The 26453-nt window shown below is 38.4% G+C and overlaps 1 protein-coding gene across 2 annotated transcripts; it reads right to left on the reverse strand.

Annotated features, from left to right (window-relative positions):
• Positions 1–922: 922 nt before the first annotated feature.
• On the reverse strand, positions 923–24641 carry LOC140940783 (mitochondrial Rho GTPase 1-A-like). Of its 2 annotated transcripts, XM_073389744.1 has the most exons (25): positions 24417–24641; positions 24241–24299; positions 22872–22953; positions 22001–22044; positions 20720–20773; positions 19057–19140; positions 18600–18629; positions 17468–17518; positions 17250–17351; positions 16797–16838; positions 16003–16059; positions 15324–15432; positions 13937–14057; positions 13043–13127; positions 11448–11483; positions 10986–11095; positions 9945–10045; positions 7754–7845; positions 7057–7095; positions 5384–5461; positions 3795–3917; positions 3402–3467; positions 3248–3304; positions 2488–2561; positions 923–2185 (listed from the first exon to the last, which is right to left on the reverse strand). In XM_073389744.1, the coding sequence occupies exons 1-25, from the start codon at positions 24448–24450 to the stop codon at positions 2056–2058; spliced, it is 1860 nt and encodes a 619-aa protein (XP_073245845.1). In that variant the 5' UTR covers positions 24451–24641; the 3' UTR covers positions 923–2055. The 2 variants fall into 2 exon arrangements, with proteins under 2 accessions (XP_073245845.1, XP_073245847.1); XM_073389746.1 differs by lacking the exons at positions 24241–24299; positions 24417–24641 and having other exon boundaries at positions 22001–22069; positions 22872–22928.
• Positions 24642–26453: the final 1812 nt, after the last annotated feature.

Genomic DNA, 26453 nt, shown 5'->3' on the forward strand with positions numbered 1-26453 from the left:
TGGCCATTTTCTCTTTCTTCTTAATTAAACATTACAATCCCTTAATTCCCAAGAGTACTTTAACAATATCAATACAGATCAATACATAGTCAAAAGAGCTGAGGAACAGGTCGCAGCGAACGTTCGTTTCGTACTCACTGCAGAATTTGTGAAAAAATCCTTTGTTCCCGCAACAAGTCGCCCAAATTGTCTGGTTTGAATTTGTGCAACTTGTGGGAACAAAGATTCACAAAAAAAAATCCACAAAGCACACGAAGCGAATTGTCGCTTGTGTCCCGGGCCCTCTCTGATTCTTCTATCAACCGACAACTGGCACGGCGTGAACTTCACCATGAAAGCAAGACGCAATCTTAGAATTTAAATGGATTACTTCTTCTTTGCCTTCCAGTAGTATCTTTGCGTGGTGTTTTCTTTTTTTAATACAAGCAAACTCCTCCTTATATGAAACTGCGACCACTTTGGAGAGTTCCTAGCCGCCAAAAAGCATTGCCGTACTACAATTCCTCAAGCTACGAAGACACAACAAATTCTTTTCCTTGTAATCTTTGCGCGATGCAACAAAAACGTGCAACTTGTTTTTGAAACATTGCTAGCGAATAGCGATTTTGCGCGTTGCACAACCCGGGAATCAAATCTGTCTTGCAGCAAATAAGCTTGTTGCAGGTTGCGAGAAAAGTTGTTGCAGAAAGTAGTGGGTAGTTCTGCTTTGTTTTCCAGCAAGTGACGTAATTCCTGTTTATGGCGTGACTCCCGCGTAATGTTATCCAATCTGATGTTAGTATTAACGCAACATGTAACAAGCTGATTTGTTGCAAGACAGGTTTGATTCGTGGGGCTGGGGAAAATGTTTACCGGAGCTTTATGAGATCAAGAGAGAAAGAGCACATTGCAATCAAGAACTGGCAGTATAAACACACAACAACACACCTTTTAAGAATGTTTTTACTGATTGTACGAGGGCACTTCATACACTTTCTTTAGTTTCACTGTATTGTGAAGGGGCAAGGAAGCTGTCACTGTCAAATAAATACAAATACATGCGACCCTTTTTTGCTATATTACCTAACTAATTGCAACTGGGAATGTTACAGTGTTACCTATGGCTACAAGCTCAAAACGTCAGCAGAAAATAATTATCAAACGATGAATATTACACTAGGGCGAGTCCATCCTCGTTAACATCGACAGAAAAGCGATAGAGCCAGTTATCCAACTTCAACAGATAGAGATTGGGTGATGTTTGGTATCTTTAAGAATATTTCGGAGAACTGTTCCTAAGGAGAGGTTCTTCCGTGATAGCAGTATTGATAGCCTGTCCACAATTTTTTTCTTTTTTTCGATGAATTTAGCGAGCGTGCGAGAGAAGCGTGCGCGTGAGAGCGAGCGCGGAGCAATGGCAAAACATCCCCTTGCGTTAACGGTCAATAAGTGCCCGCGGTTTTTCTTTTCAAACGCGCACCCGCTCGACGATCTCTAAAGAGGAAACGGAGGGTCTGTGAACAGGCTATGGTATTATAAACAAGGAGGGGAAAATTTAAAGGTTCAACAGTTAAGATTGGCTTACGATTGGTTTGGTTTAAAAAGTAATTAAATCGAGTTCGCTTAGTTAAAGAAGCAGTGTTCTCTGCGTTTTTTTTTTTTAAATACCGTAATACTCTTTGCTGTCCCTCCAAAATTTCGCATAAACATTGTTTTCAATTTCTTTTAGGACTTACAATCGCCAAAAGAGAAATCGAAAACAATGCTAATGCAAAATTTTAATACAATGATGATACTTTATCTTGAGCTTTACGTTTAAATTAAAAGCAATAACTGTACAATTCTGGGGAAAAAATAAATTGACGTTGGAACGATACAATAATTGAGACATTGTTCATCGGTAATAACTCCCTGTACTACATGTACTCCAATTAAAAGAACTCAAACGGCTAATATATGGTATTCTCTCAATTCTGCCAGACTCCACCCATTTTGCATCCGCGAAATGCAACCCGTTTCAGTTCTTGTTATCAAGAGTCATTCTTTTCTCACTCGCCATAAGATCGGGATCGAGTGTCACGTGGTCGATCCCCCTTTTCGTAAGTATCTAAACACCACAATACCAGCCGTTGCTACAAGTGCAGCTGCTAATCCGGCAATAACCCAATATGAAGTCGCACTATCTGCATCGGGACCACAAAGGTGTCTACAGGGGAAGAAAATAATATAACTGTGAATTGCGACTACGCTAAAAGTTTACTCTCATTGTAGTCATTTTCCGCCACATAAGCTGGACAAAACATTACAGGGAGGCAATTCAGCGAAACCTCGTCGCAAGCAGTTTTAGTCTTACAAGAGGAAACTAGGAACTTTGTTTGATCACTTTTGGTTATGAAGGCAACAACAAAGCTTTCACACCTCCGAGCGCTACTATCTTAAAACTTCGAAACAGATACTCAAGCTGTAATGAATTTTATTTTACATCAGAGAGACGATTTGTGTACTTACGGATAGACAGCCATTTGTGCCAGGTTGCTGTAGATAGGTTTGTAAACGACAGGTCTACCAAGCGACGAGAATGGCTGAAACATAATAACATCAGATGTGTTTTGTTTTTATAATACTTGTCGACGATTATATCAGTTTGTATGTATTAGATGGAAAGCAGTGAGGAACGGCATCTAGTCTAAGTCATAATGAGTAACAAGCCACGCAAGGTAATGAAAAAGTCAATCCATAGATCCTCAATCCAAAAAGTTCTACTTCAATGGCTTTAGTTGTCCATTAAAATGCCCGCCAACGTTTTGGGTAAGAACCAAGCCTGGTAACCAGGCATACTTTGTCCACGGTTAAAAAGAATAATTCAACAGAATGTTTATTTAATAATTACTACAATTTTTCACAACTTAAATCATTTACAAAGTGTTTAGTTAATTATCCATGACAGGTAAAAAACAATGTAAACTTCGTTGGAACACTGAATAGCTTTTGCACCGGCAGGAAAACCATACTGGATGTAGTCTGCTACACAACCGTTTTTAGCGTTGCGTGACGACACCAAAAACGGCTGTGTAGCAGACTATACTGGATGGGGCTTCTATTCACACATAAGAACGGTGATTTCGGCGCGATTTCTGTGACGGGGCGAAGCTGCGCCGCGCCGATCTCTAAAATGGTGTGTAACATATCGGATAGGTGTTCATACTGTACCGGATAGCTTTTGGTGTCGGTGTGAACATGACCTTATTCACACACCCCGCACACATACCTGAAGTGGTGGAAGCTTGTTTAAGGTACAGTACAAGTCTGGCTGCATTTCAAAATCCTAACAACACAAACACTCAACAATCAAAAGCAATTCTTAACTTCTTGAAAGCAAACGGGGCAGTATTGTTGTGTATATGTATCGGAAGATACCCTACCTGTTGAGCTCTTATTCCTTCGCTCTTTCCTGCTATTAACAGGCAAGGAACAGTCTTGGGTAGTTTCTAGGAACAAAAACATAACGCAGAAATAACAGCTCGCCTTTCACCAAGCGCAGACTATGCTATAAGAATAACGAGTAATAAAAAAATTAGTTGTCGCTTTTAAATACCTTTTAAAACCTTTTCATTTCCCCAGAATGATGTAAACTGGGCTGTACTTCTGTCTTAATGACTGAAATGTCTTCATTGAAAATATCGTAACAGATGTCAAAATCGGAATTTTTCATATCCCGATCGCGTATTGGGCGGGACTCGGTATTTTCAAGCAATATCGGTAGAGTCCCGACGAGATCAGGATGGCTGGATCACAGTCTGGATAGTGATACACACCTCTCTAAGTTGTACAACTTGGTTAAATGAAGCAGCATCCGTAGAGTCATACATAAAACACGCCACATCACAACGTCGGTCATGCAACAGGAGGCCGGATTTTTCCCATTCGATTTCACGTAGCTAAAACAAACCAACATAAATGAGCAAAATCATGTTTGCGCGTGTTCCTTAGAGACTTGAAGCAAGTAAAAGGTGTAAAGAATAAATAAGTTCATTGCCAGGAGCTTAATCATGGACGACGGCGACGGCAGAGAAAACATCACCTTTAAAATGATTCCGTGTTTTTTCAAACTTTGTCGCGTTTTCTCCAATTCCCAGAAAATGTCAAATGTAGGCAAATTTTCCTGGAGTTGATTTCTTGTGGGCCACACTTAAGTTTAGAAAGAGAAAGAAAAATTCACCGTCGCTTGTTTACGTCCTCCATAAAATCTGAAATCATGCATTTTCACGCCGTCGTATCCGTTCAGGGACGAGAAAGAAATGTACAAAAAAGCGTGATGTACGTGCAAAGTTGTTTGCCCATCTAAACTTATTGCTTATTTGACGTCCTCGTTGCCGTCGCCGTCGTCGTTGCCAAAGCTCCCTATTAATAAAAAGGAAAACGTCTCTATACGACAGTAAACTTATAATCGCTTTGGCCCTGACAAGGCTTGCTATCTAGCTATAAAAAAGCAGAACAAAACACACACACGCAAAAACTCCAGCACCACTGACTGTGACAGAGAGTCAATTAAAAGAGTTAATTAAAATGAGAGAGTTAATTAAAACCAGAATATCCAGTCCATCCACTGATACGTCTTAGCCGTCTAAGGATCCATATCGCTCTTTCAAATCTCAGAGAAGAGTATCCTCGGTCAAGATCACTAAGGGGCTATCCACACTTGGTGATTGGGTAGCAGTGCCTGGGTGCTGGCACAAAATGGTGTTGTGTTCACACTTTGAGTGCCCGATATATGACTGTGTGCATAGTTACTCCATTTCGCCCTGTCAGACGCCATTTTGAAACATGAGCTTTATAGCAGCGAGAACAAAGCAGTGGACTTCCCGAAAGTAACAATAATTGTGTGCACATAGGGACCCAGTGCCCACTTATGTGCCCGAGTACAAGGTCGAGACCTTGTAGACCTTGTACTCGGACACCGGTACCAGGCCGAATCCTAGCGTGGGTACTTGACACAAGGGTGTGTTCACATTAATGCCCAGAGGGTACCGTACTAGGGTAACGTGCCCGGACACCAAGTATGAACGCTCCGGCTGCCTTTTAAGTTGTCATTGCTAGCCCACCTTAACTATGAATTTGACATCGAAAATGATTCAATGCACAAACCCATGTTAATAAAGCAAGTAACTGAACAACTTGAATGATTTCTTAGTATTTTGGAGCGTCTATTAGACAGGGGGCGTTATGAGAGAGGACGTTTAATACAAACTTAACATCGTAGATAAGAGGGGCGTCAATAAGACAAGGTGTCAGCCCAGAGTATTTTCAGTTGTACGGCGAAAAAAAAGCGCAAAACTTGGCTATCGATTTTAATATAACAGTTAACATACTTGAAAACGCCCAATGTTCTCTTTTTTGTACTTACCACTAAGTATTTTTCTTGTCTGTTTACTTCCAACAGATTAATAGCATAACTTGACAAATTCTTGTCTGATTCACCAGGCTGTATGAACAAGAACCACGACAGTAAAGCAATAAGTAAGAAACACTGAACGCGAAAATGTTATTGCCTTCCACAGCCACACATGCAATGTCGCTATTTAAACTTTTGTACATTATGGTAGCATTTTTTCGATCATTTCAGGGGCTGTTAACATGGAGGGAGGAAGATCCTAGTACCAGGAAAATCCTAGAAGGCGGGACAAGTTTCCGTTGGGTTAAAATGCAGAAATTTCGGTCCGTGTGGTTACCAAAGACGGCGGGCGACACGAACAAAAAGCAATTTGGACCCTTCTGCTCTCTTTACTTGCGTTAATAACTACCTCTCAGTAGAATTACAGTGAAACCTGTATTAAGCGGACACCCTCGGGGAAAGCTGTAGTGTCCGCTTAATACAGGGTGTCCGCCTAATACAGGTTTCAATAGATAACGCCACATGAGGTGTCAAATGCCATTCAAATGAACAGTCGAAACGTTTAGAATACTCCCAGAGACTATGACGATATACGTTTGCATGAATTTCTTTATCAAAGTGGACCAATTGATCATAGTACCTTAAACATAGATTGCAACTCAAATTTGAGGAAATCAGATGAGTGAAACAAGCTCTATAAAAACAAAACAAAATAGAAAACAATACTGTACTGGGAAACTAATCAAATAAGTTCGTCAAGTCACGTTTTTTTAATGTAAAAATCGAAAAATTTGTGGGTGGCAATTCGAGGCAATCTTTCGCATTTCCGGTGTCTGGCATGTTGGGTGGTGGAATATAATTACAAGTGTCCGTTTAATACAGGTTGGCAACAATAGAAATGACCATTTCAGGTACTTTTAAGGTGTCCGCGTCCGCTTAATAAAGGTTTCATTTAAAGTAAATAAGGGAAATAAATTTGGGGACTTCGGCTACTGTCCGTTTAATAGAGGGTGTCCGCTTAATAAGGTGTCCGCTTAATACAGGTTTCACTGTATCACAATTTGTATCTCGTGGTTATGCCAAACGAAACGGTCGGCCTTTATTACTGGGATTACCCACTAAACGACCCGCCGCCATCTTGTCTGGCTTGTCCCTAGTACTAGGATCTTCCTACCGAAAGACGTTTACACGGTGCTGGGATCTTCCTAGTGCTAGGATCTTCCTACCTGTCAGCTAGGAAGATCCTAGTACTGGGAAGATCCTAGCGCAAGGGAAAAGTGTAACCCTTTTCATGTAAACTGAACACAGAAAACATATGGCGCTAGGATGATCCGCCTTCTAGGATCTTCCTTCCTCCATGTAAACAGCTCAAACAGCTTTAAGCAGCTTTTTTTTCATATATTAAAACACTTAACTCGTGTACATTGTTGTGATACCACTTGCACATTTTTGTTAGCCTAAAACCTCTCTTAAAGTGTTTAGAGTTTACAAAGTGGCCTCCCAATGATGAGCATTATCCAAGCATTTTAATGACTTTTTTTTGAGGGGGGGGGGGGGGGGGGGGGGGCGGGCGGCGGCGGTGACCGAGCATTTTAGGGAGAAAAATGAACTATTACGGTTGGGCAGTTTAGTGGGGAAACAAACGGATAATGTACAAAAGCCTGTCACCATTATCTTCTACTTACCTCAAGAGTTCGTCCTAAGAAAGCTTGAAGAAAGGCAGTCTGTTGGCAAGAAAGGGTATTTTTTGCAAATTAAATTTATAAACGAGAGAGAAGGAAAGAGTAAAAAACCCGAGAGTAAAAACGCTGATTTGTAGATAGATTAATTAAAGGTACGCTCGCCTTTTACTAAAGTAATATTTCAGTCCAGAGCTTACGTCTGGTTCCTATTAACTTTCTATTGGCAGTTTAGTACCGATCATTAAAATGACCACGTTTTAGAAAGCACCGCCAAATTCTTAGTCAAGGGGCGCAAAGCATTACAACAACTGCAAGCATGCATGATTTCGAGGGAATGCACACAGTTTAAACAACATTGCTGCTATGAGCTAATTAGTTATGCAGTGACAATAGTGTTTATTTCTTTTCTTCAGGGTTTTTCGGATATGTTGTCAAAAGGATTTAGGTTGGCTCACGCAAGGCACCTCGCATTCAGCGGTTAACTTCGACGCCATTAATTGTCTTGACAGACCGTGGTTTAAATGTTGGTGAGAATTTGAAAGATAAGCAGTCTTTTGTATTTTGTGCTTCTGTTGTGGGATCTATATGTATTGATGCGATTTCAGAGAAGTTTTAGCTTTGATTTGACTGCGCAGCCTTTCTAGCTACTGTCAGGCTTCGTCAGATAAAACATTTTGAACTAAGGAGAGATTGTAAGTACCTTTCCAACTCCAGGCGCTCCAAAAACATAACACTGAAACACTGAACGTGACGTCTGTTTCTTCTGCAAATCAACAGCTTTACTGCGTGTAACTGGAGGTAAAGAAAGCAGGCACTTAGGGTCGAACGATTTTTTTTCATTGTATTACAGTATTTCTTCACATGTTTATTCACAAAGAGTATTTCCTTGCCTGGTCCCTAGGTTTCATTATTTCGCGCGTCCAATTCGTTTCGGTTCACGTGGTCCAAGCGAAGCTGTGAGGGCGTTACCCGCCCGTTCGCCTCGGATACGTCACCGAAGTGAATTGACCGAAAAGGCCTGGGGAAACGCCGTACAGGAACAAAGCAAAGTATTTCCTAGATGTTTTTGATCGCATTCTAACGGTTCCCTTTGCAGACTTAACATTTATTAAGATGTGGTTTACCAAGATAATAAACTTTCTAGCCGAGAGTTTGTTCCGTCAATTGTTGTTAAAAAAGAACTTTTTTAAAAAAGAGAAAGAAAAGTCTGACAATTTGATATGAATTTCAGGAAAACACAACGAAAAAGAAATGTACGCAAAATCAAGTGGAAAACACCAAAAAATAGTCTGGGAAGGGAATCGGCTTGGGCTCGAGATCATCAGGAGGTTCGAAGAACCAGGATTCCACTGAAGACGATACGTTTGAAACAAATTAACTGGAATAAAAAGAAAAGGGGCAAACAAAGAGAGAAACAGCAAGTAAAGATGAAGAATAAAAAGACACGTGTAAAATGAATGAAAAAAGCAAACAGGAGATAACAAAGTGAATGAATAGACGCATTAGGCTCGATAACCAGCCGTTGTTCGGGAGCCAGGATCAAAGCTGGAGTCCGGACTTGGGTGACGACGGAAATCGACCTCACGAACGCATGTAAAATAAAGATTGTGTTAAAAAGAACAGAAACAACAACAACAAAAAAACAGAAAAAAAAAACGTAAACGAACAATAGCAATAAAACAGACAAGAAGAAAATAAGAAAAAACAAAAAAAACAAGAACAAACAAGAACCAAAAGAAAAGCAAACAGTTTGTCCACTGTGGAAATCCAACTTTGTTCAGTACAATTGAATTTTTATCATTAGTGCTTTTAAAAGTAGTCTTATATGTTACACCTTTTGTTGTTTCTCTCTAGAGGGCCGAAGGCTTATCATTTCTTCGAACTAGTTTAACAGACTTTTTTCAGTATTGAACAATGTTCTTAAATTATGTTAAGTTACTTTAGTGTGAGTAAAAGGAATGCACAGGGGCAAAGTACCCAGTTTAGTGTTTACTTGGTCCCAGTGAGGATTATTATAAGGTAAGAATCGAAGCTTTTTTCTCATCTGAATGAGACGAGACACAGATGAAACCAAGGTGAAAGGCAGAGGAGAACATACTGGAAAGGAAGCAAAGGAAAAAAGCAGAGATCACACAAGTTAGTTGGCTCACAACAACATGTTTAACAATCATCACTGTTGTTAGTTGACTGCAAACAACGCTTTGTTATAAGTAAGTACTATCGAATTGTCGGTTATCTGTTGCATATTAAGGGGGTTTACAAATGAGCACAGCAAGGCCAAACTTTAGAAATCGCAACGTCCAAGCACAGGTAGACTAAACTAAGCCCTAAGTCAGAGCCAATACCGTGTGCGTGTGCGTTGGCGAGGGGTAGAGGTACTTGAGGTTCTATTTTACTCTGACTGACCTAGCTGGAGTTAACTGATCATTTACACCAAGCCGTCTTTAGGATCAAATTATAGGCGTGCAATAGCAAGTCTTTAAAATACTCATTGACAATTCATAAAGAAAAAACGCGGCTAAACTTTACGTCCAGTTATTTTAGACCAAAAAAAAAACGCAATTCTACATATTAGTGCAAGAATGAGTTGGTCTGTATCAGAGATTTTGAAGCTGTTCAAAAAATTCGCAATCGTATATTATCAAGTTTAAAAACTCGAGGCGAAGCCAAGAGTTTTTAAACCTGATACTACGTGGAGATGGAATAGTATAAATAGTTTTCCTTGACAAAAAAAAAAACTCAGAATTCATTTTGCCTGAAAATAAGACTTGAGCTGTACAATACGTAATTGTTTTTGTCCTCAAAGGTTTACAAGGCGTTGACACCATTTCACAGCTACTTGCGACAAACTTGAAAAGTTTAAATAGTTTGTTATTTATCATCACCGATACCTGTTATTGCAGTTTGCAGAGAAGGTTCATTTTCCTGATGAGTGTAACCAAAAGAGGCCAGATATGCCAACATCCTCGTGTAGTCTAAAAACGTTGTTAGCCTAGTAAAAATATTGGAAAAACAAGTTAAGATGTACATTCATCAGACGCAATCGTCTCGTGTTACAAGATAACACCATTTCATTTCAACATTTTTAAACCTTTAATTATACTTTCGTCTTTAGACGTTTAGACTTTCGAAAAAGTCCTTCGTCCTATTTAAAAAGGACCTTTAGATCCGAAGCCCTGCCTGCTCTCTTGCATTCATAATAAATAGTCAATTGTAGACTTCAACTTCAATGCTTTCGGTCATATTAAAAAAATAGAGTCGAACCTCCACTAAGTGGCGACACACACCCTATAGTATGGGAAATTAAACCTCTATTAAGAGGCCGCGGCCACCTTTTGGCTTTTTAGAATATGATGAAGGAAAATACAGTCCAAGATAGAAGGTGACGACAGATTGTGGATCAGTAATGCTACTTCCCTCGTTTGTTTCAAAATGAAGTGTTGTTTCTGCTAAAGATTATGCTGACCTATGACGAACCTCTTTTGAGCAGCCAACCTCTATTAGGCGGCAACTTGACGGTGCCCCGAGGGTGGCCGCTTAATAGAGGTTCAATTGTGGTTCACTGAGAAAATTCCTATGAAAACATTCATCTCGAGTTCGGAAAAAAGCTAAGCTTGCAGAAATTCTACCGAGCTTGCTTGTGTTCATTCACTACTCATTACGTACACTGTAAGAAAGAAAAAAGAAATGAATGTAATATTGACATTGACAAATAATTCATTTTTCAAATAATGATTTCCTAACTACAACCTGTCAGGGGTTCCCTTGATCTGGCATGACTATACGATGAATGCTGTACAAGACAAGTGTGAAATAGCCCAAAGCTAGTAACCATTCTTACTAGAGTTTCTAAGTCAAGTGGAGAATTTGAAATAGTCTTGACTTTCCTGTTGCTTTCATATGCATGCGCACTTACTTGAGTGGTTACTTACGTCCATTGAGCTAAAAATCCCTGAAGAGTGATCCAGCCATTGGCATTAGTTTCAACAGAGTTGACAACATCTTCACCCCACGGCATTGTGGGAAAAATACTGAACAACTCCTTTAAATCACAAATATAAATAAAAAAACATTAAATAACAATTTAAAGGTAGCATATCCACTTAGAGGTTCTTCATCTACTTGATTTCTGGTCGAATTAGAATACGAAAATGTTGGTTTTTGCGGAGAGGGGAAAACCAGAGTACCTGGAGAAAAACCTCTAGGAGCAAAGGAGAGAACCAACAACAAACTCAACCCAGATGTGGCGCAGATGCCGGGATGTGAACTCGGGTCCAATTGGTGGGAGGCGGGTGCTCTCTAGACTGCACTTCCCTTGCTCCCTAATAAGTATTACAATAAAAACAATGCTAATATTTGTAATAATGAACTGCTTTTTGTAATTGACTGCTTACCTGAAGTTCTTCTGGCTTCAGTGCTTCATCCTCATCCTGTAAGATGGAGGAGATAGATTACAGTGAAAACCAGATAGAACAAAGTGTCAGGGAACTGGAAAAATCAATTATTGTGATGAGGTGCATGGTATATGTGTCCTGTTATATACACATAACTTAGCCTGCGTAGCAAGTGTTTCCGTGTGGTTTCGAAGCAAAGAAAGACTAGGAATGAGGAGGAGTGTTCTTTTACTCACCCCATTTTTCGCGCGGTCTCTAACTCTCATTCCCAGTTCTTTGTTCCGGAACCGCACGGAAACGCACTTTTGATACTGGGGTTTTGTTGTATGTAGGCTGGAACTTATTAAATTGGGATGATAAATCATCATAGCAGAGGTAGAATTCTTCTACATTTAATTTAGAAACTGCAGTAGCAGGGCTCAAAGTTTAAATTTGAGTTTGGGAGCACTTGTGCTACCAGGTATAAATTTTTAGGCGCACTGCCGACATTTTAGGAGCACAGCTTATAATGTTGAGAGCATCTATTCCAAAAGAAAAAGTATAAAGCTTAACAGTGCCACGTTTATTTGTCATCTTCAGTTCGTAACTTTTACTTCAGTCCTGTGATTGATAAAACACGGCCGATTTGCTACGCAGTGATACCGTTGTGATTTTTAAAACTAATTTCTCTTTTTGACAGTACAGTTGTGACTAAAGAAAACATACACTTGAAAAACAATTAAAAATTGACAACAATGAGTGTGTCAAACGCGAATGAAAATTAATCTTTAATGAATCTGTTAAATGCGCAATGACTTTCATGTAACTGGAACACGACTTAAAAACTTTCTTACCTGGAAAAAAAGGCTCTTAATCCGCACTGTTTCTGTTTTGATTGGCGTTAAAATTAATAATTTGATATTTTGTTCATTTGTTGCTATAGTTGCCACTGTGAAAACATTTTCTTTCTTTTACTGATGAAAACAAAAGAGAAGCATAAGCAACATTGGAAACTTCTGATTCCTCTACTGCAGTTTCTAAATTATGCTTTTCTTTTGTTTTCATCAGTAAAAGAAAGAAAATGTTTTTTACAGTGGCAACTAAAATTCAGCTTAAATAATACATTTGCCGTATACTTATTCATCAAAAAGGCAATGATAAATGATAAAATTAATAAACTTTATCATTAATACATAACTATAGCAACAAATGAACAAAATATCAAATTATTAATTGGATTTTGAGTTCTTCAAATCCCATGAATCTCCATGCCTTTTTCTATGAAATTTTTCCAAATTTAAAATACTATTCTTGTTTTTGGTGATTTTTTTTACCTAACCCCGATTAACAGATATCACTTCACTTGTGTCGATCGTACTTTGTCCTTGCTTTGACATTGGCAGTACTTAATCCAGCAAAAATACTTTCATGTCTTTCTCTGACCAACAATTAAATTCCATGACTTTCCAGGTTTTCAATGAACCATACCAATCCTATTCAATCAATACATAATTTCAATATTTTTTTTATCTTTCAGACTTAAGTACCAAAGGATACTAAACTCTCAGCAAATTAATTTTTTAAATAACAATCACATTGTTTAACTGATAACAAACCTTATCATGCCTGTGAAAGAGGTCAATAAGAAACTGATATCCTGCATCTGATAATTCCACTGTCTGATCTGTACCAATATCAATCCTTTGAAATTAACCAAAATACCATGTATCAGGAGTGCTTAGTACAACCTGGTCGCACAACCATCTCCTTGTCTCTTTACAAGCAAATGAAATTTCCAGTTGAGATATGGAATGTGCAAAACAACAAACTACAGCATCCTCCAATCACACATCAGTTCTCTCTGAGCAATATAAGAAAAGATGCTATACAAGATATCACAGTGCAATTTGCAGTTGTTATAGCAGCCCACAAAAGACCTCAACACAAGAGTTCTCAGTAGCTCAGTAATTAGGGCATGTGACTAGTATCTGGAAGGTCATGGGTTCAATTTCTCTATGGAACACAGGATTTTCCGTGTTCTTCTCTCCACACATATCATTCTCATGGCTAAATGTAACTTAGGCAAAGTACAATATAAACCTTAAAACAACTTGCTGCTCAGCAGTTTTTTGGGCAGCCTGATACCTTTAGCAGGGGCACCTTGTGATCTTCTATAAGCAGGTGCTTGTTTGCAGTTATTCACAAAGTGTCTCCACTATAGCCTTGTTGCTTGCTTGACATTTTCTTGCTTTGTTTTTCCCAACCAACCCTCCCTGTTTATTCCAGGGCTAGGCAAGTATTGGTTGGTAAGTATTCCACTGAACTCTTCAGTACGATAGTGCCTTGTGCAGGCTGCTTGCAGGCCTGCCATGAATACCTCCGTCTTTCTGCCAGAGCATTGCCTGGCTCCACCAACCTTGTAGGCAAAAGGACCCCAGCTCGTCTATTGGCGATGAGTTTAATATTTATTGTTGTTAAAAATATAATCAAGTAAAAAGCAGTCAACCTACGCTGGACACAGATATTCTGGCCTGAGCTTTAGTTCATCTCCATATCCAAACTTCCTCAGTACTGTCCATGTTGTCTCATGACGCCCTTTATGGATAAATAGAGTGTGGAGGAAAAGGAAACCTGATATAAGAAATAAAAAACATGAGAGAAAAAAAATGAATTTAGTAAAATATACAAACAAACAAACCAATTTTGAAACAGCTGTATCACAACCAAGTCCTAGGATTTCACAGTAACGATCGTTTCCAGTACCATGTTGTTAGCATGGTCTTAAAATGCAAAAACCAAAAACAACAGACTAATACCCACACTGGCAGCAAACACAAGAAACACTGCTTCAACCAAAGGCACATTTAAAAGCACAGTACAGTGGAACCTCAATATAAGAAACGTCTATTTAGCAAAGTCCCCTGAATAATGAACATTATTATTCTTTCAAAATATTTCACCATTTCTGATTAGCTCCAATTCCCCAGCTAATTCTTCATAACCAACTAGCACTGACCAAATTTGGAAGACATGAGCAATAATAAACAATCAATTTATTTTTTATTTTATAGCAAACGAGGTTGATCGATGTTATATTTGATAGGAAACGAGGCTGCATTGGAAATAGAAACACAGGTTAATTATTAAACTGTGTTTTTATTCTGAAACTGCGCCAAAAAATAGGCCAAAGTTTAGAGGAAAGTCTACAAGGAGGTAAGCTTGTTAAGAACTTTAAAATAATTATTTTGAGTGAATGACAAAACAGTTATTGAATTTGGCTTTTGTATGATGTGAAAAATTATGCAGATCTTGGAGGATGTTATCCACCAAGGCTGACCCGAATGACATCCTCCTTGATTTGCGTAATTCTTCACATCCTACTCAGCCTCTTTCAATAACTGCTAATTAAAATTTATATTCTTTGGACCAGCCAACTCATCCCCAGTCTGTTATCTTGTATAATTTGTAAGCGGCCTTGGAAAGGTTGTGAGAGACCTTACCGCTTCTGGTGCAAAGGGGGATCAAGGCAAGGTAGAAGGGAGAAAGAAGAGATGAATGGCAGATCTTGATTCTACCAGCAGCACCCCTACAAGATATATGCAGACAAGGCAACTTATGGCCTATGTAGGCTTGATGTAACAGTCTATCTGTAAGATTTTCATTTTCATTGCCAATGAATCTGCCATTACTTTTTTCAGCCATTTTGGAAACAGGATCTGCCAGTCGTCTTCTCTCTTTCGTCCTTCCCATCATCCCTAGTACTTCCCTTGACTGCGCTTCTCTCATTATTATTATTAATAGGAGACTGAGAGATGACTGGGGATGAATCAGTTTTTCCAGTCCCTTGGCCCCTCATTATATCAAGGTTCCACAGACTGTATACTGAGACCAAGTAACCTTTAAGTGTGAGAGCACCATTGCTTAGGCCATCATCCACATTCTTTCTGACCACATTCTTAACATCCTGCAATCCTTGCCCTTCAAGAGGAGTATTAAAGCATCGATTCTGAAAGTAAATCACAACCCGCATTTATTTCACTAATGTATAGCAAAGAGGTGGAGAGAGTTGGCACTTTTGGTAAACTGGAAATAAAAAACTTCTTTCACCAAATAGCAAAATTAAATTTAAGGCACTGTAAATATATCAGAACTAGCCAGCAAGATCAGTCTAGTCATAAAGAGCATTCCACTTTAATCAGAACTTTCCGGCAAGATCAGTCTATTCCTTCATAGTATGCCATCAGGGATGGGTGTTTAGTGAGAAAGAAAAGAAAAGAAAGAAATTAAAGAAGAAAAACCGCTTTTAATTTTCAAAGAGGCCTGTCCAACTGGCTAGTTCTGACTTTGGTAGGGGCCTTTAGTTAACTAACCCAGAGTTTCAGAGAGCAGCTGCTCAATTTAGTTACCGCCAAACCTCCTTCTTACAGTTAGGTATAATGCCAAGGGTAACTTGTGATAAATACAGGCAAGTCCAAAGTGGTGGAGACAAAGGGAATTAACACTAGTCAAGAAATAAAAACAATATAATAACAATATTAATTTTTATGGCAAGTAGTGGTAGTTTGTACCATCTCACCTGGAAGTCATTCAGTTCTTTGTCGTTCAATAAACCATCATTATCGGAATCTGATATCTGGGAAAAGCATCAGACCACTTACTCTTGGTAAAATGATTGGTGACAGTCAATCAAATATAGATTTGACACAGATAAATCAAGGCCTCAGTGCAAAAATGGCACCTACATAAATTTATTTTGCTAATTTTCCATTGCACACATAACTAACAAAATTTTGGTCTTTGGTTTTTTGGGGGTAAGAAAACATAGTGTTAAAAATTTTCCCAATGATTTCCACTTTGCTGAGCTCAAATCACGTATGTAAAAAACATCAACCTTCCTGGCAGTTTCTTTTGTTGCCATACAATAGATGGTCATTCCCAGATGTCCAGGTCATTGTTATCAAGCTGCAGTATGTACACATCCCTTTCTTTGCACTAAGCCAATCAATATCTTGCTGTAGTATCCCCTTCCCCCTGGTTTCAATGTTGTAGAGTACGGTGTACATGCCGCTTTCTAAAGCGAAGCCTTATTTGAGCTTAAGACCTTATTTGATAATGTCCTTTGCATCAAATGTTAATTCTCAAATACACAATCCAATAATATTACATTTCACTGACATCAACGCAGAACAACATTGTCAGGGGGAGGGGTAATAGTTTTTTTCTTTTGGGGAGGGGAAGGGGCTTAGTTGAATCAATAAATCAATAAAAAATGGGTAAATCTGATTTGATTAATATCTATTGTATTGATCAAAATTGACAAAAATCTCACTGCAGCTTCTACTTCATATGAATTCCCATTAGTAATGATACCTTAAATATTCTTGACAGTGCAGCCTGGCATAATGGCTTTAACTAAAATATAAAAATAATAAGAAGAAATCAATATAATGCAAGCTACTCAATAAAGCTAATACAGCTGTAGTTCTACCAAAGGAAATGTTAAGGGACAGTGTTCTTTTGGGCCCTGATCAAGGTTGCAATAATAATATTTGTGTGTAAATGGTACAAGCACCCCAGTACATACATGTACGCATCCTGTCACTATTATTGAACATGACAAAAGTCGACTTGAATGGGGAAAAGCTAAGTGACAAGTTTATAAAGGTGTCTGTAAAGTTGGCTTAAGTATTAGGCTCTAAAATACATCAATACTGGGCTCAAATCTCTGCCAGGGGACAATAAAAGTTGCCATTCACAATTTTTTTTATAATTGTTATTCTAATCATTCACAATCATGTGTGATTTAATTCTTATTTCACAAACCTCTTTTGTTTCAGCAGAGAAAAGAGGAGCTGTTGGATGCAGTACTGCTTTTTGTGCATAGTAAAACATCTCAGATATATTTTTAAGTTCCTTTGCAGAGCACTGTGGAGGCAAATCCAGTAATAGAAATCTTGCAGAACATTTAAAATTTAATGGACAAAATAATAATTAAGACAGTTAAATGTAAAATAATAGCAAAAACAAGAATAAATGTTCACCTCAACACAAGTTTCCACTTCAGTGTAGTCATTCATTATGGGCAAAACAGTCTACCAGGATGGAACATACATACGTATAAGTCAAAAAAAAAAAAAAGTGACTCTAGTCTTCTACAGTTCCCCTTTCTATTACAAGGGACACATGCAATTTTCTATGGAGAGTCAACCATTTTATCAGAAGTCACAAGATGTCTTTACCCAGAAACTACTTTAACAGCAAATCTAAACACCACTGGTATTCCAAACAACTCTGTAAGCACAAATCACTGCAGTACACTTAACACATTTATACATGAATGTCTTTTTATCTTAAGAAATCCTACAGCCATTAAAAAAAAACCTGCCAATAAGTTTACTCCACTTGAAATAAAACTGGTGAAGGCACCAAAATAACATACTGATGTTGCCACAACATCAAGTAGTATTGGTGAATCTGTATCAATCAATCAATCAATCAATCAATCAATAAATCAATAATCTTTATTTATACTCAAATTGAAGATAGCAACAGCATTTTGTTACAAATAGCTAAGGCAAGTCTTGGGACTCATCTTGAGAAAAATCATGAGTCCCATAACCAATGAATCCCAGTTCAAAAAAAACAAGGAGTCCTAAATTGAAAATGCTGGGGCCTTTATGTATAACCAGACAGTTAATCTGGAGACAGATGCCAAAACTCTTCATTACATTTTACTGAAATTAAACTATAGTCCTTCTATATATTTATTCAAGCACAAAAAAAGACCAAATCTTTACATTACAGCCACAGAAATCACACGAACATGATATTCTACCAAAAAATCTTCAAATCGATCTTTCATTCTTTGCATCTTTGGGGATTTTTATGCATCAAGGATGCAGGACGCAGAGGTAACAAAATCACTGTGGCAATAAAATGCTAATATCTCCAAGAATGTTTTCCATATTTCCTTATTCAATCTACAAATATGGACATTGATGTCTGTAAAAAAGTGCCTCTCAAACAAACAAACAAAACAGTTTGAATGTACAATGTAAGTGAAATGATGTCCTCATTGGACATAAGGCCCAGTTATGCGGCCAGAACTGGTTGTAATGGGGGTCACGTGAATGATGAAATTAACAACACCAAAGACAGAGTGTAATAACTTACATCCATTGTGCTTCCATCAAAGAGGTCTGACTAAAATGCAAATTAAAATAATTACAGTTAAAACATTTAAGCTTTGATTTAAATAGCATCGGTCTAACCAATCTTGCATCAAATGTAGACGATCGACACTCACATGCCTTGCAGAGCTACACTCATTTGTACTTTATTGACACCTACTATTGTCCAGGCTGTGAGAATTTTACCTGAGTTTAGGAAAACATACACTCTCAAAAAACAACACATCCTCTTCTCATAAAGACTATCAATCATTCCATACTCAAACAGAGATCAATGTCATTAAGTCAGTGGTACGAGAGGACATGCTACTCCTGCTTCACTAGAAAAGTACAAAATCAACAACACAACGACTTCAGCAAAGATGATAATCTCTCATGAAAAAGAAATAGTACTTAACCTCTGTTTGTACCAAAAGCAAACTAAAGAAAATCACACATACTTTGTTGCCAACAATAATGACAGGTTTGGCTGTGCTGTCTTCTTCACAAGCTTGTCTTATGAGTGGTAACCAATATGATGTTATCTGTTTAAGACACAACCATGGACCAGTTTAGTCTAGATAGTAAGTTATTATAGTTCAGAGATCAGCTCTTTGAAAGGTGTATAATGCTATCCACTGGATAAATCTCAATCTGGTGGATAGAGCAATTTATTTATCTGCTGGATAGTGGCTCTTATCCGGTGGATAGCACTTTCCATCCTTTGAAAAACTGGGCCCAGATCACATTTGAATCACTTCCAGAGATAAAAGCTGAGAAAATTTCTGCACAGAAAAGTTGGGCTGAAAAATAAAAGAATGACGGCACTTTCCATTTGCTAGAACTGGCCAGCCCATCAAGTTGTAAAAACAATTCCTTTATTAATCTGACTATCAAGCCAGATCAGTCTATTTATAAATGGTATGCTCGGCAGTGGTGAGTTGCAGGGAAAATTTCGAGACTGAAATGACTAATATTTTATTTTCAAATAGACCAGTCCAGCAAGCAATTTCTGAGTTTTGGTAAGCGCCCTTACATACTTGTTCCAGTTTCCCTGAGTATAAATAATTAAATTATGTTTGTGAATCAAAGAGAAAATAAAGTCAACAGCTAAAAAATAAAATCAAGAGTCACTTGAGGCCAAATTCTGCACATCCTTGCAAATAACTACTTGTAATGCTCTGAAGGATTGACTCCACTGCTGTTGTTTTATAATTTTTGAAGATTTACTTGTGCTGCAACTTTGTGTTATTCCGTAATTCAAAGGGTCTACGTCTAATCCTGGGCAATTAAGCCAGCCTGATTATAATTAAGGACCAACATAATTTAGGCAAAGGTGTAATGTTATATGATTAATGAACCTTTACAGCTGAGATTTCAGGGTAATAAATTTCAATTGTCCATAATGTTGTTCATTTTTGTCTTTAAGTATTACACCAAAAAATGAAGAAAAATTTAAGTCAACCCCGAATAAAACTGAACCAAACCAACTGTAAAGAGATATTCCGTAACTTTTCAAGGTCAAACAAAGTGCTTCAACTACAGTGTCACATGATGCCAAAGATATGGTCTCAACTGACAGATTCAAATTAATTTTCATGACTGTTTGAACATGATTAGCGTATTTATTCGATTAGGTGCCTTAGGTACTTATTAAATTTTTGGGCCTTGAGAGTGGGCACATATTTGAGGTGGATGCTTAGTTAATTTTCATCATTTCCAGCAAGAAGTAAGTTAATTTTCCAACAAAACAGTTTATAATGACAAAACGTGAAGATGTGCTAGAGCAGAATTTTAACTGTTCATTGAAAGTTTATTTAAATTAAAACTAAGAACTCAGTCTTCAGGGAAGACTCTTAGTAGTACCAAGTCAATTTCTGTCTAATAGTAAGTAGTAAGGAAAAAAATAAGGACTCTTCTTGTCCACTTCCATTTTTTTTTAAGGGAAGGGTGGTAGGTGGGGGTAGGCTCCTAGTCGAGGCTTGGCACCTAGGAAATTTTCCTCCCTACAGGATGGCTGCTTATTGGAGGTGGGTGCTAATTCAAGGCTGGGCGCTTCATTGAATAAAATAATATGGTAGGTGCTCTTTCCTCTTTATACTGAATGAAAAAAACAATTCTTACTCTTTCTAGAGAATCCTCTGATGTTACATCATACACAACACACACTACATTGGCCTGAGGAGAGTAATGTTTTAGCTCATTAGTTATCATACAATGCAGTAATGTTATATCTTGTTTGCAAAATTAAAGGTGCCTTATTCACTGTTCACATGTACAGTTAACACACTCATAAGCAACCACCCTTGGTGCACAACAAACCAGTCGCTTATACAGGAGGTGGTCACTTACGAGAAGTTGTCGCCATGAGAGAGTTGACTGTACTTAGTATAAGTAGAAATGAAATAAATGTTTCACAGAGGTAAAATCAATTCGCGGGTTTAACCAGTATTTGGCCTCCTTGGTTTCTAGCCCTAAGTATTTTAAGGAGACATGGGAAATTTTGGTTAAACCTAAGAACTGATTTTACTTAGAAGAAATGCAGTTCATAATGGTAAGAAGAAAAAAGAAGTAAAAAAGTGGTGATGGTTCCCTATTAAACAATTACATGGATGTAGCCAAGGCTAAAGGCAAAGCTCCTATCAACAAATTTTTTCTATTGACTAAAAAACAATAAACTTGCAACCATTGTAAAGAAATCCACTTGGAGTTGAGCCTGCGATCAGTTGAAAAACCAGCAACTTGTCAGTGGATAACTTCAAAAAAATGTTATCTCCATTGGTCGACACCTGAGCCCACGATACAGTCATGTGATACTGGACAGCCGATACCCTGTTTTGACAGTTTTCAATTGACAAAAACATGGATGTGCAATATCAGGTTGCAGGCTCCCACATTAGCTAAAAAGTGTAACATTTTACATTGATTGCCCTGTGATGCAGATGGACAGTCGCATGACTACCAAATGGCCACATATGGTCACGTGTCTACCAAAATTTCTAAGATGGATAGACAACCAAATTTTCTTGGCTGTGGGGCTCTGCTCGTGCGCGCTTCGCGCATGCATGGAGCTCCACTATTAAAAACAACAGTCAAACATTGATGAGTGAACATTGCCCAAGGATCGAAATTATTTTGGGGATGTTTCACCCTGTTTAAAGACCAAAAAGGAGAAGACCGCAGCCAATATACAGCCATGTTGTTAAAATGGATTGGTCATTTTAAGGATTTACTATAATCAAATGAACAAGAGAGATTTTTCTTGCATGACCAACACATGAAATCCCAAGCAGGCAAGACAGGCTGATCTTGCCTGCTTGGGTAGAAAACTAGAACACAGGATCTGCTTTATCTTGCCTTCTCTCAAACTCGTTTCAGTACAATGACTTTGCAATAAAAGCTTACTTTGATGATCTCCTCCACAAGCATATCTTCAGACTGCTCCAACGCTGGTTAAAGAAATCATGTTTAGCACTGTGAGAAAATTGAAATTGCCAAACTTGAACCCTATCAATGCTATATTTATCTCAGTTGAAACGAAGGTAACAGTGTCATGCTATTTGTTAATGTACACCTCTTATTAACTGAGTTTGAGGTCAGCACTGAGCTACCTCTGCTTGGATTAGGGAATGTACAGCCCAAGTGCAAGTGGATTTCACTGGGACAAGTGAATACAAACCAGGTTCTGTACAGTACATACAAACACGAGACGGTTGGCCCCGCTTCAGGTAGAGAGGCTTAACTAGTAGCTTCTACCCTTATAATGGATCTCGAAGACATCCAGGCATAAGCTTACACTTTTGGCCACATCTGGAAAATACTAGAACGTTCTCAGCCATGCATGACAACCGGCATGGCACAAGCAGGTAAAAGCAGACAGCTGACTCTCATAAAATGTGGAAGTGGAGCAGGGAAGGGAAGGTGGAATTCGCAGCCTTAAGCAAGTGCAAAAATACTGCAACTTTCATTTCTAATTCCTGGCAACTATACTTAAGTTAACAAACCTGACCATAAGAGGAATTCAGGGACCTTTGTTGATACTATTAAACTGCATCTCAGCACATTAAGGATGGGAAAATTCACTTGCAGTTTTGGTTTGATAAGACAGAAGGTTAACCAAAACAATGGGTTTTGAAAAATCACAATTCTGCTGGAATGTTTTGGTAAAATCAACTCTTTTGTTATAAAGGGACAGCGGATAACATATTCTGGACTAAAAAAAAATTTTTTTATCAGATTTCATAATATTTGTAATGTTTCTCAGCAACATACTAACCAGAATAATCCACAATATGTGTGGGGACCTTTTCTGGAGTCACATCTGCTGGAATTGTTATTTCCTCTGCTTTATAAGGAACCTAAGAATAAGTAATAAATTAACTTTACTGGTTAATGAGCTCACTTAGCAACTTAGATTGATGCATTTTTAACCAGGCATAAAGTCAAAATGAATCAATATATGGCCAAGTACTTTGCTGCATTGTTATTGACTGAGATGAAGTCTACCAATAGGTCCATAAAAAAGGCAAGAAGGATAGGGCCAATATCCAGCCATCTTGACCAGCCAAGCTTGGTCAATATTAATAGTAATGGACACATTATTTTATTCAAATCAATGGTAAAATGGGGGCAGAAAGAGGGAAAAAGGACTCTTTTCTCATATTTCTCTGCTTGGGCTCGTGCCCTTGTCCCTCGCAGATTCGCTGCTCTCCCCTTGAGCATGCCCCCTATCTACAGTCTCAAAACAAAAATAAGATACTTCTCGCAGTCTAACCCATTTGTTGATATCAGAACAAACACAGCACACTTCCCTCAATTATTTTAAAAGGCTTGGTTCCGCTTAGCCTCCCCGCAGACGTCCTTTGGGGTTCGTTTGTCACGCATTCATTTGGAGAAATGAATGAGTGATCATTTGGAGAAATGAATGCATGACAAATGAACCCTAAAGGAGGCTAGGTCCCGCTGGAGTTTGAATCTGTAACCTCCCACAAAAAAAGTGCCTATCCAACTGAGCTAAACGTCCTACATTGGCGGAAGTCCAGGCAGTCAGTGAGGGAGCAGGAAAGAAAGGCAAGAGAACTTGTAGAAAAAAAAGGATAACCCCAGCCTCACAGTGACTCAAACAGTAGGCTACTAAGCCCAGTTATGGGAGATCTGACTCAAAATGCCTCAGTCTGCCACCCTGTCCACTGTGTTAGGCAACATTTTCAATGATCATATTGATGCATGTTTACAAGGTGGCTGGACTGTAGTAGTGTAGTGTAGTAATCTGGCCCCAGTTGTTCAAACATTAGATGGCACTATTTTCACTCGATAAATCACTATCCTGTGGATGAATATTAGGAAAACCAAAAGCATTATCTACTGTAGAGAGATTTATCCAGCTAATGGTGTTATCCGCCTTTCAAACAACTGGGGCCTGCAGCACAGCTACTACAATAATATAAAATTAATGTATGACTAAAATATATTATAGCCACCTGGGTGAATAATTCTTTCCGAGTGCTCTTAAAAAAAATGAAAGGTTTTAAGTTGACCGACAGATTGAACTGAATGATCAAACTTAAAAGGACACTTAAGCTTATACAAACAAAATTACTAACAAGACTTAACATCACTGATCCTGGCCTGTTCATAAATCTCACCTCTTCAGGAAATTCCTCACTGACAAGCGACAAAATAAGCGATGTTTTTCCAACCTGGGCTGCACATAAAAGCATTGAAACAAATTAACATGCTTCGCTGCCTCAAGGTTGACGATGATCACGAGTCACGGTAAAAACAAAACCGCAACAATCTTCCTTTTACTTCAGTTACTTACGATCACCAACAAGCAATATTCGCACGTTCTTCATTTCGACGGGATCAATTTGAAATGTCGTCTACACTAACTAAATATTACTGTAGTTTAAGAGTTAAAATTTTTGAAAAGAATGAGAGGTCCGTTTGGTTAATAAGCAGTGTTTGTTAAGGAAAAATTATGTTCATCGCGACCACTTCCCCTCCTTCGCTGCCGTCCATATTTACCGCCTAATAGAAAGCCAAATACGCATGCGATGTGATACACGGCCGCTGGGCAGTTTAGGGCAGTATTCCTGATGACTCGTGTCGATCGTGTCTACAAGCAAAAAAAACATGGATAATAGATGAAAATACCTTCAAGAGTCCTTCAGCCACTTCGACAGTTTGTTTTTTTTTTTTTTCAACATTGCTTTTGCTACAAGAATCGGAGCTGTTGTGTCCTGCCATTTCTACGGCTAAACAGAAAAAGAACCAGGCGCCCGTTTCTCGAAATAACTTTTCGGGTCTGAAGGCAACTCTTGAAATCGAAACCAGTTGAACGGTAGAACAGTTCCTCACTCACAAACCGGTCAACTCTGCTTTGTTAACTAATAGTTTCATCGCCATATTATCATTTGCAAAATTATTGCCTGTAACCACGGCAAACCATAAAACAGCTTTTCGCACCCGAAAAGTTACCACCGGGACTTTCGAGAAACGGGCCCCAGGCGGCAACCTCGTCCCGGGGGACGCTGGTGAGAGCAGGGTGAAGTGAATTGGTGTAATTGTAAAAGGAAGAAGAAAACATGGATTTCTAAGGATGGATTTATAATTAAAGCATGGACTGTGAAAGAAGGACTCCTTTGTGACGAAACATGAATTTATGCAAAGAGGATTTGTGAAACAAAAGCTTACTGCATCTATGGCACAGACAGGGTTAAAGACAAGACACCAGTATTTCAGAAGCCTGCTCCAGCCTCGCATTTTTTCCTGCTCACACACATCTCTTTGCAACATCCCCATAATTTGAAAGCTTGGAATAGGCTAGACCTTATTTTATGACCTTGATTCATTTTTTTTCCCATACAGAATTAAACCCATACCTAGCCTGTTCTAGGCCTTCAAGTAGTGGAGCAAAGACAAAAAAAAAAGCAAGAGGGGGATTGTGTTAATTCTCTCTCTTTTTATTTATTTTTATTTTTTGGCTGCCTTTATTCACGCTCATGCTCTACTATCTCAATGCCAGGAATAGACTCATTAACCATATCTAGATCCTGGTACTTGTCAACTTCAGTATCTAATAGACACCCATCCTGTGTTTGCAACAGTCAGCTGACCAACCTTCTGGCTACTAGGCAAATATCTGGCCTTCTAGCACTGATACTGCCATCAGGTTTTATGTTAAAATTCCAGACAATATTTTTGGCCCTTTGGGCCTCAGTTTGGTCTAAAAATAAGAGAGAGGGGGCCGGACCTCCAGGGCCCCTCCCCTGGATCTGCCACTGTAGGAAATGGAAATTGACTGAGCTTCCTACTGACCATCTATACGTACCAGTTTAGTTTTCAACTAATAGTAATTTTATTATACAAGTCTAATACAGCTCTTGTCAATTGTTACCAGTACCCCATGTTATAGGCTGGCCCAGGGTGGTTAAGATGTTGGATAGTGCTATGTACCAGATAAATCACTATGCTGCAGATAAGTATTAGGAAAACCTATTGCACTATCCACCAGATGGAGATAGTATTATCCATCTTTTGTACAACTGGGGCAAGGTGTCAAAATGGGATTTTTATTTAGTAACTTACAATATTCATAAACTTCTAAGACAAACATGTGACACTCATCATGAACATTATTATTGCATTCTTTAATCAGCCTCTAAACAGTTGGAATGAAGGACAAAGAAAACTGTAACTTATTTTTGGAAAAATAAGGACATACAAACAGCATCTGAAATTCAAGTATTTCTTATGAAAAACTAAACATGACACAACTGTCATTCATTATAATGGGGTGTAAAAAAAATTATGTAATCTAGTTGTCTACAACAGGATATAATGGCCCCCGCAGGGA

The sequence above is a fragment of the Porites lutea genome, chromosome 6 (genome assembly GCF_958299795.1).
Source record: "Porites lutea chromosome 6, jaPorLute2.1, whole genome shotgun sequence".
Classification (NCBI taxonomy): Eukaryota; Metazoa; Cnidaria; class Anthozoa; order Scleractinia; family Poritidae; genus Porites; species Porites lutea.